The sequence below is a fragment of the Erithacus rubecula genome (genome assembly GCF_903797595.1).
Source record: "Erithacus rubecula genome assembly, chromosome: 2".
Classification (NCBI taxonomy): Eukaryota; Metazoa; Chordata; class Aves; order Passeriformes; family Muscicapidae; genus Erithacus; species Erithacus rubecula.
Window position 1 is genome coordinate 83,242,149 of NC_136685.1, and position 20,354 is coordinate 83,262,502.

Below are 20,354 nucleotides of genomic sequence, written 5' to 3' on the forward strand. Positions count from 1 at the left end.
AGCTATTAAGACAAAAATTTTTTCAATAGCTGTGTTTCTGTTGTTTCAGACCACTAACTTTCCTGAACACAACTGGAAAACAGGTTATTTGTACAACACCGCTCTCAAGCAGTTTATCCATAACATAAGCAGCAATTTCAATTTGTCCTACTGCATTATTTCCTCCCCTGCATTATTAGCTAAAGTAAAACACAGCTACAGATACATTTTCAACACCCCCACCATGACCATTCCCTTTAAGCTGTTTCCACTGTCACAGACATGCCTCACACACACAAACAGGATGGGAGAGAGAATAAGTCAAACCAAGAGAAGCTCAGTTTAAGGCTGCTTTGTGGGATGGAGAAGGTCACCAGTGCTACCAACACAGGTTTCACCACTGGGAATTAGCATAACATGCATTATAAAGGCAAAAATATACAGTCAATGCCCCTGTTTTTGAAGTATTTCAAGGTAACTGAGCAACCCAGAGATGCATCACCACTTGCATATTTTGGGATGCATTAGGCACAATTAGCTGTGCAGGTAGGTGGCTCAGACATGACACCAATCCAGTCTGGGGAGATTGGACACATTTTGTAGTCAGACCTAGGACATTGAGCACCTTCAGCCCCTCTTCCCATTGCCCAGTGACACAGCCCACCTGAGGCCACACATGCCCAAGAGGCTCCAGCCCAGGCTGGTAGCCCTGAGCTAACCCAGCATTCAGCCACTGTGGAGTCTCTGAACCTGACAGGGCACAGAACCTGGGCTCAGCAGGGCTTTTCCAAACACAGCAAAGCCACCACAGGGCTCTCTCAGACCCATGCTGGCTCTGGCAGCAGGGAACAGCTCTGCCTTTCCGAGCACCCGCAATGCTGAGCTGCACACAGCTTGGCCCTTCCTATGCACACACACAATACATTTACCTGCAAACTTGATAAGGCCCCTGTCCACAGAGGATTTGCTGTACATCAGTGATGCTTATTTATGGCTTGTTTATTTCAGGAAGAAAGGAGAAGAGCCACAGCAAATCCAAACAGCCATTACTTCAGCAGTTATTACGCACACAGTTACGCCGCAGAAAATTAAATTTTACTACAGTACAAAGATATGCTTCCTAATAAAACGTCAAGCAATCATATGAATTACAATAGAGTATATTCCATGTAGCAGCCCCTTCTCAGAGCAATTAGCTATGAAGTATCCTTTAATTGCTCACTTTGAAACATGGCTTCCCCTGCTTTTTTCCAAAGAAGAAAAAGAAAGCAATTAAAATCTTTAATGAGTGCCTGCTGCCTGCCCCCTAATTCATGGGCATTCGAATGTTCAACTTGTGTCTTTTCATAATAGACATAATTGCCAGATCCACTGCAACCCATCTATAAAAACAGCAGCATGTTTTACACAGTGTACTGTAATAATGTAATTGGTGTGATTCAATACTACCATTAAGAGAGAAAAACAAATGCTGTGTGTGTAAGATTGACAACAGGCCTTTGAAATCATGCAATTGATGCCTTTTCTGCTAAGAGCTGGGAAATATTTAGCCCATATCCTTTGGGTCTCCCTTCTGGCTGTTTTGCCTGTACTGCCAACAAAATAAATGAATTCTTCACAATGACAAGAACCTATTAAACGCAAGAGGCTACAGACTTTCTGCCTAAGTTTTGATCATCTTTACACAGCACCTGAAGGCTTCCCTCGCTAACATATGCAAAGAAAATATTCAGGGTTGACTGCATAGCTGCTGTGAAAATGGCATGTGAGTAGAACAGGGAAGACAAACCATACCCCAGGAACTTACAAAACTCCTCTTGGAGAGATACTACAATTCATTCCACTTCAGACCAGGAGCACAGCAAATGAAAACTGATCACCTTGTGAACCACATGGCATGTGTCTCATTCTGGTAAGCAGCAGACTACAAGTTACTGGTGCCCAATTCAGATGTCAATTCATCAAAGCAGTCCATTATAATTTCTATTAAAAATGATCACATAGATATATCTTCCATGTTTCAGGTGCATTCTAACATGTTGTACTGTAGCAGAACTAATTCTGGAAACATCACTGAAAGCAAGACAGACATATGCCCTTATCCAAAACAGCCAAACAACACTACACAAAAGGAAGACAGAAGTAGAAAGTAAGCATGTTTGTTTATGGATATTAGCTTGGGTAACAAAGTCATCCACTTGCTAACAGTTATCTGGATTTAGAAAGCTATCTTCCGAGAATTTACATCCTCCTTGCAAGTCTGGAAACAGGACTTAGTACTGCAAAGCACAAGCAAAAAAGCTCTCATCCCCTGTTCTCCAGCAACTCGCATTAGAACCATTTATTCAAGAGGTAATTAGCAGAGGTAGTGTATTTCCCACTGGAAACATCCTTCAGTTCATCTTTGCAGATCCTGAACACATAGCTTTGCCTTGCAAACCAGTACAGAGACAGCCAGATTTGCTACTCTAAGTGCACAGCTGTGATTTGGCAGGAACCCACAGAGCAGGCAACACTGTCCCCAGTTGTCCCTTTCAGCTGCCATAGTCCAATAGCCCTCAGTAAGAGAGTCATGATGGTCATCCAGCTGTTGTATCATCAGTGGGCTTGGTGCCATTAAAAAAAAAAAAAAAAAAAAAAAAAGAGAGAGAGAGAACAGGAAAATCCAACCTACAAAAGCAACAGCTCTTCTTCACCAATCCACTTGTTGGGCAGTGTTATTTTATAAAACTAGCAACTGAAGAGCTAACAGATTTTATTTATTTCTGTGTTTAAAAATACATGGGTTTAACATTATTCTGTTAAAGGCATGCTCACAGCCATGAGCTTGTTCTCACCAGTAAAAAGAACAGGACAAGTCCCAGTATCTTCCTACCCCCTCACCATCTGTTCCATGCTCTCAGGCCCTCCAAGGTCAAATCGCCTTTAGGGATTCAAATCAGAGATAAGATGGGGATGACATTTCTAATCTTTTTTACACAGGCACAGAATTTATTAGTTTTGGATACAAGGAGCTTCATTTCCAGTATGAGGGAATACAGAGCCAAAAAAACCCATGTTACCTGGTACGTGTAGAGGACCACACCAGCCAAAATCCCCAGTTGTAGGTGCCAGCATTGCCAGGACTGAATAAAGGCATTTCAGACTGTACAATGGATCTCAGATTCAACAAGGGAAGGATTCTAAATGCAAACAAAGAACTTCTTCTCTTTTTTTTAACCTCAAAAGTAAACACAAAAAAGTAATACTAAATGTTCCATTCCTGGCTCTGAGAAGCTTCTGGCTAACTTTAAGGGCAGTGCAGTCAACTCTGAATACTCTTGAGAATAGCTATTAAAATAAACAAAACTGCAGCTAAGGGTTAGTCATGTCAAACCTCCTCTGTCTACACCCTGCAGCTCAAAGCATCAAAGTCCCTGATGGCTGAAGCAGTCCTGTTCCCATTGGTAGGTGAAGCTGAACAAGCACGCTGCACCAAGTCGCGGTATGTCCTCAGTTCACCTCACAAAGTGTCACTGGCTTAGATGGGTTAAATGCAGTGAGAAAGAGGACTAGCAGTTTTAAAGCAGGCAAGTCCATGTTTCTCCAATATGTGATAGGAAGACACCATTCTGCCACAGCCTGAGCTTGTAAAGTCTGTCACCAGCTGGCCTTCTTGGTCGGAAGGAAAGCATTTTCATCTCTCAGGAAAACAGCCCATCCATACAATAATTTAGGCTATGCAGAAGGAATGATAAAGTGGCCAAAAGACCACAAACACCCATAAAGACAGCCTTGACTGTGGCAATCTTCAGGCTGCCTGATTTGTTTCACTAGATTCCTTCATAAGAACTCTAAAGCCAAAGGCTGTGACTAAACAGCTGGCACAAAGAGGAACATTTGCCAAGCTCAACAACCAGGATTCTTTTTATTGTTTACTGAGATACTTCAGCTTCTGAAAATAGGCTCCCATTTTTAACAGGACATAAAGAACACAGGAGACAATTCCTGAGAATGCCGTGGCAAAGCAGACTACAAGCTTTCACTGTAAGTGTTAATATATCCACAGAAGCATCTGCAGAGCCATGCAAGAGGATACCATGTTATTTAGCCATTTGAAAACCTTTTACATACTTAGGCTCAAAGGCAGAGCAAAATACTGAAGGAACCCTTAACTGCCCCTTTCAAATATATTCTCATTTTATCTCACCAGAATATGCAAACTGGCTCCCTTGCAATGCAAGGGAAAGGGATAAGTAAGGGATAAGTAAGCCAGAAACCTCCACCATTAAGAGCCAGAGAAGGTTTGGTAAGAAATAAGCTCTGGTTCTCAAGAATCTCAAGACAATTTCTTGCTTTCCCCTTGACAAGAACAGCTCTACTGTCCCATAACATCTTCTTGGGAGTCACAGAGATCCTGGCAAAGCAGATGTCAGCTTCTCCTTAAGAAGGCAAGTCACACATACAAACAGTGAATTTCAGCAGCAAAGGTGTTGCAAGTGTACACTTCTTGAGAAAGTACCATGTCTCCTTCTCAGCACATATTTCATTTGAGGCTCTCTGATGATTTATGCTCCTCCCCAGTACATCTTTGCTCTGTCTCCTCCACAGGTTGCAAATTTTTTCTGTCCCTCCTTCACCTAATTCTGTCTCCCTCAAGGTCATTTTGGAGTGGTAGGAGTCAGGAACAGGTACGTGAAGAATCTGTTTGGCTTTACAGTCTTGCAAGAGAGTTACAACAGCCTGACTATTCTTTGTCTCTTTAAAAACCTGATAGAAGTACCTTCCTGGTCAGTTTTACTCTGACAGACCTAAGTCAGAGAAGCTGCTTACTTCTGTTTCATTTTAAGGGGTTCACAACTGTATTTATTGGAAGAACACCTAACCCAGCTGAAATCCAGGAACATCAACTATGTTGTCTACTGGCCTACAGAAATGTATCACTTGCAATTCTCTCCAGGAAGGAAAGTATGCTTTATTCAGTTGTTAACACTGTATCATCAGGAAGAGACTTCAATTGGAAATCTGCTTCCTGTTAACTCATTCCATGAGCTTCTGTAAGATGGGATTTTTTTGGGGGGTTTTTTTGGGTTTTTTTGGTTTTTTTTAAAGAAAAAAAAATACACAAAACCAAAAACCAAAACTTCAAACAAACAACAAAACTGTACAGGAGAAAGCTCACTAGCCTACAGCAATGCTGTTATGGAAAACATGTCATATCATAATTTAAACAAAATTCCCCTTCTAAGTACCATAATAAAAATGTACAGAAAAGTATTTATGGATTACAAACATATGTTAAGAATTAGATTGCTCCCTCTGTTCCTTCACTTAGGAAGGACATTCATGTGGTTCCTAACTGTATTTCGATACACTTGTCCTGAATTTTAGTTAGAACAAACTTGTGGCAAGGCTGAGGCAAGATGAAGGCTCAGATGTTCCATTTCCCCAGAATCAGAAATACAGTTACATGAGTCCTACAGTGCTCTGCTACAGGATCTTCTTTTGTTTGTTTTATATGTAGCAGATCAAAGTGCCTTGCATCTGCCTCCAGGAAATTCCTATATATCAGAGGCAGCATTTAATTTTACACCAAGCTTACTTATTTAACCTGGAACTCAGCACAGCAGTCCCATTTGTATCTAGCATTTTCACACTACCTCATCCCTAACTTAGGACCATCCATAACTACAGGACCAGTTAGTTTACCATTTTCACACTCTTAGATAGGCAGAACTTTCACCTCCTCAGCAGAACAAGATTGTGGAGTTTGAGGTCCCACATGGCCTCTAAGTGCAAGTCCAGTCCCAGAAAGGCTGCAGCAGTCAGTTCTGTCACTGCTTCAGACCCTGATCCTCCTCCTGCTTAGATCAGCCCCAACAAGCCCCACTGACATGAGTACTTCTGATTTTAACAGAAGTGCACATGATATCCTGCAGGCCCTCGCTCCTGTAGTCTCCACTTCTAATTATGAAAGCCCTTCTCACTGAAGAAAAGCCTTGAAAACACAAAGCAGATTTTCTCAGAGCTTTAATCTAGAAAGCACTGAAAAGCACATAGCAACACTCAGATGTACATAATTTTGAAGTCAATTTAGTATTTTGGGGTGGTTTCATCTCTTCCATTTTCACCTGAATATTAAAAGCAGACAATTTAAATTGCCCTGTTCTGAAGAAGTTTGTAGGAAAGGCAGAGAACTTGAACCAGAAGAACCAGACAAGAAAAACTGAAGGAAGCAAAACCCAAACTTTCCATAGTATCTCTTTTCAATTTGTCTGAAAGTTATTAAAAAGTTTCTGAGAAGGTTGTCAATGATCCAAGGTTTCAAATCTCACTTCAAGGTACAAGAGACCACCCTGTATTTAAAGCAAAATACACATTACTCACACATTTTCAGAAAACATTTCTTACACATTTTCTGTACACTTACATCTTCTTAGAACATGAAAATTATCAAAGGTTACCAATGCAGTTTTCTGCCTGCCTCTTAAATGGATTTTTAAAGCCACCAATGGTATAAATAGAACAAATCTAATTATTTCATTGTAGCTTATTATGAATGATTCTGTATGTCACAAGATTCCTGTATCACTGCATCAGAAACTGTCAAAGATCACTCCAGACTGAAAAAGCCAAGAACTTCAGACTAAGGCATGAAAGCAGAGTACTGCACCCTGCAAATCCAATCAGCAGGTACTTCCATCACACCTGGCTGTAGGCAAGGCTCTCTTCCTCTCATTCTTGATCCATAAATCCACACAGACGTTATGAATGGAAAAATGTCTATCTGGACATCAAAACCTGCATACAGCTATGATGAATGCAGTCAATTTCTTGTCTTGGTAATTCCCAAAATTCTTCACAAACATTCCACTTAATAAAAGTGGTGTCATTAATAAAAGAATAGATAGTATTTTCCACTCAGCACCTGAAGCCTTGCTTCTGTTAATCTAGGAAGATTCTGTAAACAAAACCAACCAGGAGACATGGAAATGCTAGATATCCCTTCGCACTACAAACTCATTTTTGGCTTACCATGGATTCACTGATTAAGAGGAGGAGAAGAGCCTCTTCTACGTTGTCTTGAGGGCAGTACACACTGAAAGACAGAATACATTTTTCTGAGGAAGGTCAAGAGTTATCCTGTCAGCCTCTTTCTCATTTCACAAGAGAAGCAGTAACTTGAAACATCTCATGCATAATTCATTTGCTAGGCAATACTTTCTTTGCAGGTTCACACAATTAAAAGCTCTGCAATATATCTTAGATGAGCTATACTGAACTCTAAATAGATTACTACAATTTCATAGCAAAGACAACTCTTTGGTTGGACCTTCTTCTCCCTGAGGGGGAGGGTAGGGCAGGAAATCACTCAAAGTTTAATGTTTTATTTTTCCAGCAGACTTTTTAGTGGGAAGTTGAAAAATAAGAAGGCACAGAACTACTATGTGAATCAGTGACATAATTAGCAGTACCAAAGGGTGTTCAAATACACTCCTTTCAGATAAATGAAATAAAAATGAACACTTACTTCTCTTCTGAGTACAGCTCAGGACTCCGACAAAGAAGATTGCTAACATAAGACTGATAGTCCTTGTTCATGAACTCAGGAAGTGGATCAGATAAAGGGCTCCAGTAACAGTCTTCACTGAGGGAATGGAGAAGTACTTGGGCTAACTGTTTGGCTGCAGTCTAGAGATCAGTACAGAAAAAGGCATACATCAGTGAAGCCTTCTCCAACACAAAAGATTCCCTCCTCACCATGTTCCACCTTGGGAAGGAAATGTACCAACATGACAGTACCACTTTCCAGAAAGCTGGAGTAGCAAAATCAGCTGCTGAGGTCTACAAAAGGGTCAGTTTCTTCCCTCCTGAGAAAAGACCAAACTTCTGCATTTACATGGTCTTGTAATGCCCTAGGAAAAAAGGTTGCCAAAAAGGCCTGACAGCAAGGGATGCTTTGGTTAACAAGGACAACTGATTGCCACATAGACTGCTGAGACAATCTCACAATAGTTACTATATGGGAGTATGACGACACTATATTGTGCTCTCAGTCTCAGAATTTTGTATGCAAGTCTCAGGACCACAGGCAACTTTTGTGTTAGGCTTTAAAGAACAGCCTTTCATCTGTTAACATCACTCTCTCTTGGAGACTCTTGTAGTTTCATCTTGGTACTGCTTCTCTCTTCCTGCTGCAGTAAAGGAGGGAGGAAAGAAGATGCTTAGGAACTTTAAAGTGAAACAGCAACATCATGTACTTTTTTTACCATCAAGCAGCTGAAGATCCTTAAATAGTTGCTTTTTCCACTTCATATGCACAGCTGGCAAGCTGGGCTCAAAAAGAGGCAAGTTAACTTCACTTAGCAAAACTATCTTTGGCATTTACCCTTGTCTGATACCCATCAAATCCCTAATTCTCGCAGTGTAACAAGTGAACAAGCTCAGAGCCATCAAAATCGGTGGTGTCTTCTGTGAATTCTAAGCAGCACACCACTCTATGCTGTAAAGTAAATACTGCACAAAACAGAGGGCAGGCTGAAACTTCAGCCCTCCTGTCCTAATGCTTGCAAATAGTATTTTGCAACTTCTCTAACTTCTTCTTCTGGATATGTATTTTATATGAAATTTACACTTTGAGGTGTGTTATGAGCCCACCAAGAGTCATTTTGTTTTAAATACCAGGGCATGTATGTAACATCTATGGGATCAAATAAACCACACTGAGATTAAAGTTCCTATTATCAATTTCAGGAACTTGTTTTGATGCAAGGCTCTTGATTTTCATCCACCTCACCACACTTGAATTCACTGAACTAGTCTAAAATGCAACCACAGTAGTGTGAACTGCCTCTTGAACATCATAAAGGGAGTCTTCATGTATGGCAGTGATCTGAGTGTATGATGGTGTCTCAAAGAAATGTCATCATGTACAACTCCCTGGAAACCCCAAGACCTTCCATGCCCTGCTACTGACAAGTTACAGAAAGCTGTCTGTTTCTAACTAAGCTTTCCTATGCTTTTTATAGCAAGTAACTATGAGCAAAATGGCTTAGGGCCCTGCAACATTAGCCAGTATCATTTTATCATCTCAGTGTGTAATTATTTAGTCAGTTTTACCCTGAGGAGTCAACTCTCCTATATCTTTTTCCTACAGTCTTAGAGGGGAGGGAAAATAATTTGCCAGCAACACAAAGATCTCTACTGGTTCACAAAGAAGTAGGAGTACAGTTTGTGGTAAGCCATTCAGAAGGCAAGCAACAAATACTTCTAGTGTCTTTAATTTTAACATACAGTACAGTAGCTGTGTAAATTAGCTTCACTCTTGTTTTGAATAAGACCAAACAAACCAGAACAAGCCAAGACTCTGATTTATGTTATTACTGCCTTTGGCTAAAAAAAGCATCATTATGCTTGAAGAACACTGTGATCCCACAAATTAGAGGGAAAAAAAAAAATCATGTGTTTTACTTTCATGCTTGAAAAAGTTGTTTAATTAAGCACATTTCTCCCTTTGCCTTCTTGATGGCTCTTTAAAAATAAATAAGAAAATGAAAATGCTACTTCTAAATCCCAGCAAAAGGTATTGAATGAACACCTTGAGAGTTCCTCTAAGGGATAAATCCCCCAGGAGTGTTGTACAGCTGTCCCCAGTTGCACAGGGACAGGAGCAATTGAGCCACGTTCTGTCACAGTCTAGGAGCAGCAGATGGTTAGACTCATTTCAGCAAAATAATAAAACAGGCAAGCACAAAAATACCACTGAACCCTGATCTCAATTTGGAAAAGGATGCAACCATTTGAGTGGACAATTATTTAAGTAATTTATTCTAATTTGCTGCACAAGATTCCACGTGCACGTGTATTCTCAAAAACACTATATAAACCCATGCTCACCTCCCCTGCCCAATTTCTCTAGACTGACACAAAACACAAAGCAGAATCAGGTACAAGTTTAGCTGTAAGAGTATCAATGCTTTTAGGGGTGCAAAGCTTTCATTTCCAAGACTCTTATTCTGCAAGCTGTTGACCTTGACCCCTCCTGAGTAATTTCAGGACAAGATCTCTCCAAGGGGAGACAGGGAAGAACCAGTTAAAGGTCTAAGAAGTTAAACAGGTGCATAAATACTCTTTACTTGAGATATTCAGGATAAAAAGATGTAAAGATGCAGAATATCAACACCAAAAAGGAAAATTTAAAACCATTAAAATCACTCTGCACTGTACTGAAGAGGGTTTTAGAGAAGAAACACTGAAAGATGTCAGTCTAAAAAAGCACTGCTTGTTATAGGAGACAGAAGTACTTAATGCTTCTACATGCAGATGCAGAAAGGTGTGCATGCACACTGAAATTGAGAAAGAAAACAAGAACAAGACAGCATCACCTGAGGACAGCACTGTCAAATTAGTAACATCTGTTTCTAATAGGACTAGAAAATGCACTGAAATCAAGAAAGCAAAACAATTAAACAAACAAAAACCAAAACACAAACCCAACCAAAGTAGTCTACATGCCCAGGTCTGAAAGCTTGGAGGTTTCAATTGGGCAAGTCTTTGAATTAAGGGGATCAATTGACATATCACTTCCAAAAGTTAAAAAAAAGAGAAACAAAACAAAACAAAAAACACACTTCTGTTCTACATCACTGGTCAATCAAGAGAATTCCCACACACCAGACTGCCCCACCCTCCCATCTCCCATTCCCTTACCATTTTGAAGGTCTGAGTAGCTTTTGTTTCTACAGTCCGTAGTACTTCTCGCAGACTCCTCATTCCTTTCACAATATTTCTATGGGGAAGACAGAAAAAAAATTAGAAAACCACCCAAAATCAGCACAGTGGAGACAGGACATTTTTATGATGTGCCAAAGCTCAGCAACACACCTGAAGTTCAAACCACCCATGGAACCCTGCTGAGTGTGCAGCAGCGAGACAAGCCACTCTGAGGCACAGACAGGACAATGGCACAGAGCAAGGCAGCGACTGCAGCATTGCCTACTCCAGATGGCTTCCTGAGAGAAGATCACATTCACATTTGATGAACAGAGGGGACATTTGGAAGCCTTTCATAGCTCATATTTATGAAGCAGATGCTGCTCCTTAAAAGCATCCACATCTCCTCTTCATACACACAGATTGTACTTGTTTGAATTATATTGAGCTTACGTGATGCTTTTAAATGAGGATTTCTTTTAGGTGGTGCTTAAACGCCTTGTGTCTGATGGTCCAGGCACACGATGAAATTACAGTGGTTTAAACAGTTTATTACCAGGCAGCTAAGTTGCAGTAACTGTCTGCAAGCACAGCTTAACCTGCAATAAGAGGGTTAGCCTAAAAAAAATTTAAAAAACATATTACTCTGCATACACCATGAGCAATTAAAGCTGACTAGTTGCCAAATGCTATCTTAATCGTGTCTGTGCACTCAGAGAGATGCAGAGAGGAAAGATTAAACACTGGCCATATCAGTTAACACACTGGCAGCCTATCAGCTGTTCAAGGCTAAGGACATAGCCCCACCACCACCATAACTGCAAAATGGTTCAATGCACATTCACTGCAGGGTCAAAGCTACCCAAAGAAACACAAGCTATCAGAAAAGAAGCAATGCTGTACAAGACAACAAAACAAGCAGTTGTACTGGTACATTAACTGTCACTTCAGCTTATGCAAGAGAATTTTCTGTGCAGACAAAAGCTAAATTTCATTTAAAAACAAAGCCATAAAAACCTTTTCTGTCAAACTGATTAAATTTTGAAGGTAAGCAGTACAGACTGCACTTGTGCCTGCTTTCATGCACTGCAAACCTTCCTGCACTCCAGAATCAACATCAAACATCTGATGACAATAAAAAGCCAGGTAATTATTTTGGGGGGATAAAAACGTGTTTGCCATGAATATTGGCTACATAAAATGTCACCCTAAAGCTAGTAGTCACTGTATCACAGAATGCAAATGCATATGGCCCTACTTCTCAGCAATACCCACCTCAGTTTTAAATTTTGAGGTAATCTATAGACTATCATGCGCAATGTAAAGGCAAGCAAGAAAGTAAGATGAGAAAAAAAACTGAAGACTTGTAGAGAAAAGTCTGATGCTGTCTTTTTTCTTTCCCTTTCTCCCAAGTAAAAAATGTGCTTTGAGTTTATCAAGCAGAAAAAAGCTCAAGAAAGTTTTTTTTAAGTTGGACTCAAATACTTCAGCAAGCACTCCAATGACAGGGCCAAGACATCAGGTGCTTTTTAGTGGGTCTAGATTAGAATATACCTACAAATATGCAGTTCTGGACCTTATACACAAGTAGTGACCATATCCAATGGAATTGTTCACATGGTATTTACTATCAGATAGAAAAAAAATAATAAATTCCCCCATCCAAACAAAATTCAGCTGCCCTTCTTGATTACTGAAGACTACCAGTATTTTCTCTTGTTCCATGGGTTCCTTAGGAGGCTGGACAGAAGAGTTATAGAGTGTAACAGTTGTACAGCATTTTCAAAAATGCATTTATTTAGGTTTCTTGTTAGCATAATGATATTTGTCTTAATAAAGTGTCAATGAACTCCACATTAACCAATATCAGAAAGAAGACTAGTGACCACTTGAAAAGCCAATTCATTTCACGTTTGGCACATACTTATGAGAAGAAAAACCTACAGAATCTGATAAAAGGAGACAGTTTTTTTCCTAGAAAACTAAAGCACCATTACAGTTCAACATTTTAGACCAGGCCATAAAACAAGTTAAGCCCCCTGACAGAGCCACCTTGCTCAGGGGTGGGGGAAGGGGAGAAGAAAAACAAGGAACAGACAAACTGAAGTGAATGAAGGAATGAATGAATGAATTAATGGCAAATTGCTGCCCATCTGTCAGTAGTTAGGGCTGGAACCATGCAATGCATGACAAATGCTTAGGAACACCTTTAACAGATGGTAGGGGTGCAAAATGGGAGGCACAGGAAGAGCACCCAGCACTCACCACCTCCCAGACAGCTGCCCCTGTGGTCAGGATCTACCAAAGAGCACCCACTCCATCCCCTGAGCTCTCAACAATACCAGTTCTACAGGACTGAGGATTTGGTTTGGCAGCTTTTCCATTTTGAACTTCATCAAACATTACTGAGCTGTGACAGGGACAGAGCACACCTGCCAGCATTCTGCAAACACAGGAGTCTGTCTTTCCACCCTACTGTTCCAAGCCAGGAGACCATCCAAGCACATTTCATTTTGAGCATATGAATTGCTCTGCTCATAACAACAAGAAACTCACTGTTCTATTAATATATGTCCTTTATATACTAAATGTGCACTTGAAGGGATTATTTTTTAATTTATTTTTAATTAGGACCTTAAGAAGTCAACAAAAGGAAAAGTATGTATTTGGAACAGAAATACATGCTATGTAGGTGCCTGCATGAGGATGCAGACACATAAATCCTCAGGCAATCCATGGTGAAAACCTGATCTTACTTAAGACTGGAAACTAAACAATGTTGAGTCTCTGCAGGACTTGGATTGAGGACCACTTGGAAATCCCAGGTAATGTTGCCTCAAGCCATGGCATCATAAGTGAACATTAGATCATGGAAATGAAGTGAGCTGGAAGAGTCCATAGGCCCCTATTGTACTGTGAAGAGGTCAGAAAAAAAAAGGAGAAAAAACAGGAAGGGATATGAACGTGATCATTAAAATGCTTTGGTTTCAGTTTTAGCCACAGTAGTGGTCAGAGCACCATTTGAAAAAAACATGATGAAGAGCAGTTTAGGATTCAGCATTTAGGATTCAGCTAGTCTAATAAAAATGAACACAGACAATCATGGGCATGAACTGTGACAAAGAGTAACTTGAGAGTCCAGTCAGTCCAACTTGGCATAAAAATATGTTTTGTGCCTGTACCCTGTTAATATAGATTAATTATCAGTTCATGAATCAAAGCAGTCATACCAGAATTATGTCATATAGTTTGGTTAACACTACATAAAATTTTAAGACACGAGAAAATAAAGAAGTACACTGTTCTCTATGCAAACTGCAGGGAAAAATATTGACAATAAAGGAGTGGACTGTGGACACAGAAGTCACCACCAGATCATGTTCTTATCCTCACTCATTTACTGCTAAAACAGTCAGGTGCTGACAAAACAGACCACCTAAATATAATTACATGGCAGTTTGCAGCATCACCTCTCCAGCATAAAGCAGTACCCAAAGCACAGAAACAGCAGCAACACCACTGCCTCTGCCCCCTTTTGCATCTTTGCACCTCACTCAGGTTTCTAACAAACCATACCCTCTCCTTAAATAGCTGCTCATGCACAGACACAAAAGAAAAGGCAGTAAGAAATGAGCCTAATATTCATACATCTGAATTAGAAAAAAAAAACCAAACAAAAAACCAAAACAAAGCAAGTAAAACCTAGTGCAGATGATAACATGAAGACAACTGGCTGCCTCTTACAGTATGACAGCACCTGCCTTCCTATATTCTGCATCCACAGCATCAATATTCCTCACTGGAGGACCAAAAGAAAGCTTTCTTGGGTTGCAGCACAGCAAACAACTGCAGGAAATTAGTCTTCAGTGACACAATGTTTTTCCATGCCATTTCATTAAAAGCATCTGTGACTTCTACAGCTGCAAGACTTGCTGGTCCTTACAGCTGGCAGGTCAACACCTGAAAGGAAGACTGAACCTTTCTTTTACATTGGTGTCTTCTTTCCACTGCATAGTGCAAGAGAAAAGGGCATCCCTGACCACACTCCAAGAAGAGCACATCTGATCCTGCCAGCAGGAACAAAAGCATAACAGCACTCATATCCCTCAGCTCTTCTGCCTGTTGAGATAAGAATAAAGCACTCACTCTTCCTTTTGTACATGTAGCACTGGGGAAGGACATCCCATCTGACAGAAATTATGCCCTGACAGCTTGAGCAGTCAGCATCCAAGGCTTATTTCCTACCTGAACATGCTGGAAGCAGTAAGGGGAACAAAAGCATTTCTTTAGCTGTTCAGTATCAGGTGGAGTAATCTATTATATTCATGAAGCATCCTAAAAGGCTTCTTCCCATATCCCTCCCCTTTCCTTAAATCTATCCCAATGCTGCTTATGCCCTCTCGTGGCAGAAGCCACACACATATTAGTTTCAGCTGCAGGGGCGGACAAGCTTCCACATCCCACCAGGCTCCTTTTCTCCCAGAGGACCTACCAACCCCTGCTGCTGTTTCTCACTTGCACTGCAGAAGGTAAGGAGCCCGTGGGATTCCACTCCCATCCCAGCACCAGGAACTCCACTGCTCTTTTAACAGAAGACAGCTATGGAGAACATTTTGCTGCTATTGCAGCAATTCAGCTTATAATCAAAGCACAGCTTAATTCACACATGTATTTTGCTTCAGATTGTTTTCCTGTAAAGTTTTTTGTGGTTTGTTTTTGTTCAGGATTTTGTTTTTGTTTTTAAGGCTATCATTAAAATAATATGAGAAGGGAGCACACAAGGTCCCCAGTAATAGCCAAAATATCACACTAGATATAATGAACTCATCACTGACAAAGACTGAATTTACAGTGTTGCTGAATAAAATGAACATGAGTTTAATATTCAAAAGGTGCCTGGAGGACATCAGTGCCATATGTTCTAAATGGGATTTTATTTTACTACATAGTTTATGAGCTTACTGGCAAGACCTGAGCTTTTTGTTTGCCATGAGAAGGGCAGAAGGTTAGGAAAGCACATACTGTGCCACAGCTGGCCAACCCCAGCTCACCTGGGAAAACCACATACCAAGCAGATACTATGTTTTACAAGTTCGTACTTTGCTTTATGCATAAACTTGTACTTGCCTGACTAAAGATGTCATTTTACAACATCTGAGCTTTGTGTTTTTCTAAGCCCCCAGGTTAAAACAAGGCTTACCTGAAGGCACATCTGGTGGATATGCTTAGAGGTACAGCTTTGCTCTGCATGCATGGAGAACAGTGGCTATTCACAGTTGCATTTAAAATCATCCTTGGGGGATAAAAAGGCAACAAAAAAGCCCCAAACAAGAAGCAACTCCCCTCCTCCAGCAGAATCAAAAAATGGCATTGGTTTTCTACCAAAGGATTTAAACTGACTTTTGCTGGGTTTTTTTTTCCCTAGTTTTCTTCTTTTCAATCTTCCCAATTTTTGTTTTTTTGCTTTCTTTTCCATTCTACACAGCAGGAAAAGAAGTGAAGAAAATGAGAGAAAGTATCTTTCACTGCGGGGGTGAAGGCAAAAAAAAAGCCAAAATTAAATATTTGTGAAGACAGTTTGTAGTGAGAAACCCAGTACCTGACTCCTTAATAATAAATGACATAATATGGTGCAAGCAGAGGACTAAGGAAGGATAGATTCTTACAAGTACTGTTTATAAATGCTGAAGACACACTCTCCTAGATAACAAAATCTCTCCATTGGATAACCAGAGTTAATTATGTTTTGAAGACAAGGCCTAGTTAAGGGAACAGCATATCCTCACAATGGCCTTTGGAAATGGGCATTCACAGTGTCTTTTCTGCTGATCTTGAGAAGCTTTTTCTGTAGGCTCATGAAATTCACTGTAGGCTTGCAGACATTAGCTCTTCCTGCCCTTCTGAAATTCACTTGGAGCTGGATTTCAGAGGCATAATAGATACCCTGGAGCAGCAGTGTTCCCACATAAATTCTCCATAGTAAAAACATACAGATGTGGGGCATTGATTGGGATATTTAAGACCTTAGACAAACAAACAAATAAATAAATGAGAGAAACTACCTCTAAGACTTCACTGAATTCTAAACCAGGCACTGTGGCTGAAAATTTTAAGGGCACGCAGTAATGTAAATTCCACTCCCCTTGTCTCCACAGGAAACAAAGCTGAGTCAAGACAAGGATATTGTTCTACCCCACCCTACTTGTAGGTCTGGAAAAATTATGCTTAAGACTCTTAAGAATAACAGAGAGATGCAAACAGGAGAAAGGGAAGGACACTGAAGAGACTTGAGGTGAGCCAGCAGCCAAAAGTCATAACAGAACATAAGAAAAAAATTAGTCCTCATCTGACATAAAACATGCAATATTATGTAATTTTATTAATATCTGCATCCACCTACCCTTTCTTTAACTGAGTCACATAGGCACTCTGTAGAGCTGCTTCCAGAAAATAGGAAAGTTCAAACTCAGAGTAAGTCACATGGCTGCCACCCTTGATGCCCCTTGAATGTGTGTTGTTTAAGGTCTGTAAGGGAAAAAAGGAAATACCTGGAAGTACAGATAACTGCCAGAAACAGCCAGGTCCTCATGAGCCAGTGACATCTTCAACAATAAAATGCTACATTTATTAGTTATTAAACAAAGTTATAAAATCCATTTTAAAATAAATTATATAATGACTTCCATGAGATATTCTGCATGCAATATAAGTTTAGAAACATCATCCATTATTACTTGTTAACCTTTATTAAAGTAAATAGAAAGCTATATATTAACACCAATAGCTTGGGAAATACCACTCAAACTACAAGGATCCAGCATGTTGCACAGAAATATCAGTACAATGTTTGAGTAGGTTTATTTAGTTCAATGTAACATAAATATTTGTTAAAATCTAGCAAGTCATCAGGAGTCCTGATGAAAGAATTTTAACCTTTCCTCTGTTTTTCCCATCAGATGTTTCTTGGTTTTGCTTCCTCACTGGTAACCTCACAAGTCAGTTCCCTTGCTGAAAGTTGCCTCTCCAAAGCAGGGTTTCTCATCTAGGACTGGAGAAGGACTATGAACTTCTACTACATCTGTCATTAATCCTGCATTTTTGTCTCTGTGTCCAGACACAACTATGTGAAATAAGGTTGTAGAGAGATAGAGGTCGGTCTCCTCCAAAGTTACAAGTGACAGGACAAGAGGAAATGGCCTCAACTTGTGACTTAAGGAAAAATTTCTTCACTGAGAGAGTGGCCCAGCTTTGGAACAAGCTGCCCTGGGAAGTAGTGGAAACCCCATCCCTGGAAGTGTTCAAAAAGCATGTGGTGTTGGCATCTGGCAACATGGTTTAGTGGCAAACATGGTAGTGCTGAATTAAAAGCTGGCCTCAGTAAACTCAGAGATCTTTTCCAACCTTACTAATTCTATGATTCTAAGTGAATGAATTAGAGGTCAGACCCTTTTCCTTCTTCACAGACCCAAGCTGTCAGTAAAAAAAAATTTACACTGTCCAGCACTGGCAAGAACCCATCCCTCCACAATGGAAGGACAGTAATAGTTTAAATTTAAAGACTATTCCTTTTTTTTTCTGCAGAGAAACAGAGCAGGCCACTTGTTAGTTGGCTTTTTAAAATGAATTTTTATACATGCACAATATACAAGTTTAGTTTTTCTTGTTTCAATGCAATTAAAACCAAAAGCTGAAACAGAAACACATCTTTGGTACTGAGAAGAGTAGCAGAATCTGGTCAGAAGGCCCTTCAGCTACAGAACAGACAACAGTGCATTGCCATCAGTACTGCTGATGTTAAGCAGAACGTGTGCCATAGGAAGGGCATGGAAGCATGTGGTATGTCCTGTAAACTCAGCTAGGCAAAGTTTGCACGTGCCCAGCAAATGAGTGGTACATATCTGCATGGCTCAGTGGAAGGCTGCCAGTATTCATCCTACCTGCTTGGTAGTAGGATGCAGTCACTTGCTGCTAGTCACAGAATGATTTAGTTTGGAAGGGACCTTAAATCAATCCCCCTACCACAGGCAGGGACATCTTCTGCTACACCAGGCAGCTCTGAGCCCCACCCAGCCTGGCCTTCCCAGGGATGGAGGATCTATGTTCTAATGCTCTGGATTCCTCAAGGTTCACTTGGAAAAGGTGAAGCACAGGTAATTAAACTACTATGGCTGACCCAAAATGGTTTCTTGCAGCTCCTAATTAAGGCTGTGTATCATTTACACAGTAGGTGTATAAAATATCTTGCCATGCAAAGTTGATAGTTTCTCTTTAGCAAGGGCTAAACTTGAGACACAACTTGTGCATATCTGAACTATTTGTCACTTTACCACAGGCAAAACTTATTTCCAGACCTCATTCTCAGAGGAAACATGTATGGGTCAGCTAAATTGCTGTTTTGCAAATGACTTTATGGAGACACCTCACTCTTTCCAACTTGTTTTTATACTCCTTGCTATGATCACTTGACATTTCTCCATTTTCTTTATTTTTGCTGTCAAGATCCTGGAAATTCCACCCAGGTTACCAGGGAATACCCTAAACACATTTCTTCTTACCTTCTCCAGCTCCTGCAAGTATACCTGGGCAGTAACACATGCCCTCTCAAAACAAGCCATGGCTTCCTCCTCCCTTTCACACAGTCGAGCACGTGAGGCAATCGAGTTGGTTGAGCGCTCCAGTGACAAACCTGCAAAATGCCAACATATCCTTTAACTAAGCCCAGCAACAGCACTATGGCCATATTATTCTTAATTTACCAGCTGACAGGAAGGCCTTTCCACATGTGGTTTCCCTCCTAATTTGATGACTTTCAGGACACTACCCCCATGAAAATACAATTCCTACACATGCAAGGCATCTTTGTCATGCTGCTCTAACACACAGTAGCACTGCACACTCCTACCATGCCTTTCAAACACTTTATGAGCACAGGACACACAATCCCTCTGGCAGGAATCAGCAAAGAGAAAAATTAAGGCCTATATTTCCAAAGACAGGCTGGCACTGAATTTCATAATTTTTCGGCATCTGCTACTTCAAGTGAAGCTTGAAACAAGCAGCAGTGTTGAGGGGGAAAAACAAAAAAGAAATCCTTAACTGGAAAATTATACAGAAACAAAGTTGGAAAATCTGATGTCTCTCTTGGAAAATCTGAGAACATGTAGATTGCTCATGGACACAGCAAGCTCTTGGCAAGGCACAAGAGACTTTTAACCACAATATCATTCCCTTTCCAAAGGAAGGAAAAAACCCTTGATTTTGTACTACTGAACTTCTTTCTCGTATCATTATCCAACCCCACCAACAAACACAGAGTATGTTAATTGAAGATGCACAGCTACTGGTCCCTACATTAAAAATTTCTACTATCAGACCCTTGTCAGGCATCACACTATGACATCCTTTATATCCTTAAATCTAACTGGATAGGCTACACATCCATATACCAGTTTTATTGTGATTGGTACAGGTTCTTATGCCACACTGGATCTCTACAAGACACCACTGCTTGAAAACTTGGATCTTCACTAATCACAACTGCACTGCTCAGTAGCCCAACATAGGTTGCAAAAAGTTTAGCACATGCATTCCAATGAATTTTTTATATAACAATATTCCCTAATAATAATTACAAAATATCTTCTAATAAAAATGAAAGATGTAATACAAAACTCTAGTGTTCC

General features: G+C 40.3%; 1 protein-coding gene across 4 annotated transcripts in view; it reads right to left on the reverse strand.

The window, feature by feature from the left end:
* TTC7A (tetratricopeptide repeat domain 7A) overlaps positions 1 to 20,354 on the reverse strand; it is a 181,913-nt gene that overhangs the window by 124,537 nt on the left and 37,022 nt on the right. For all 4 annotated transcript variants that reach the window (XM_079297998.1, XM_079297997.1, XM_079298000.1 and 1 more), the window contains 5 exons: positions 19,227 to 19,357; positions 17,072 to 17,196; positions 10,669 to 10,747; positions 7,490 to 7,650; positions 6,994 to 7,057 (listed from right to left, as the gene is read on the reverse strand). In XM_079297998.1, the coding sequence (XP_079154124.1) occupies positions 6,994 to 7,057; positions 7,490 to 7,650; positions 10,669 to 10,747; positions 17,072 to 17,196; positions 19,227 to 19,357 (560 nt within the window). The remainder of the gene's footprint in view (positions 1 to 6,993; positions 7,058 to 7,489; positions 7,651 to 10,668; positions 10,748 to 17,071; positions 17,197 to 19,226; positions 19,358 to 20,354) is intronic.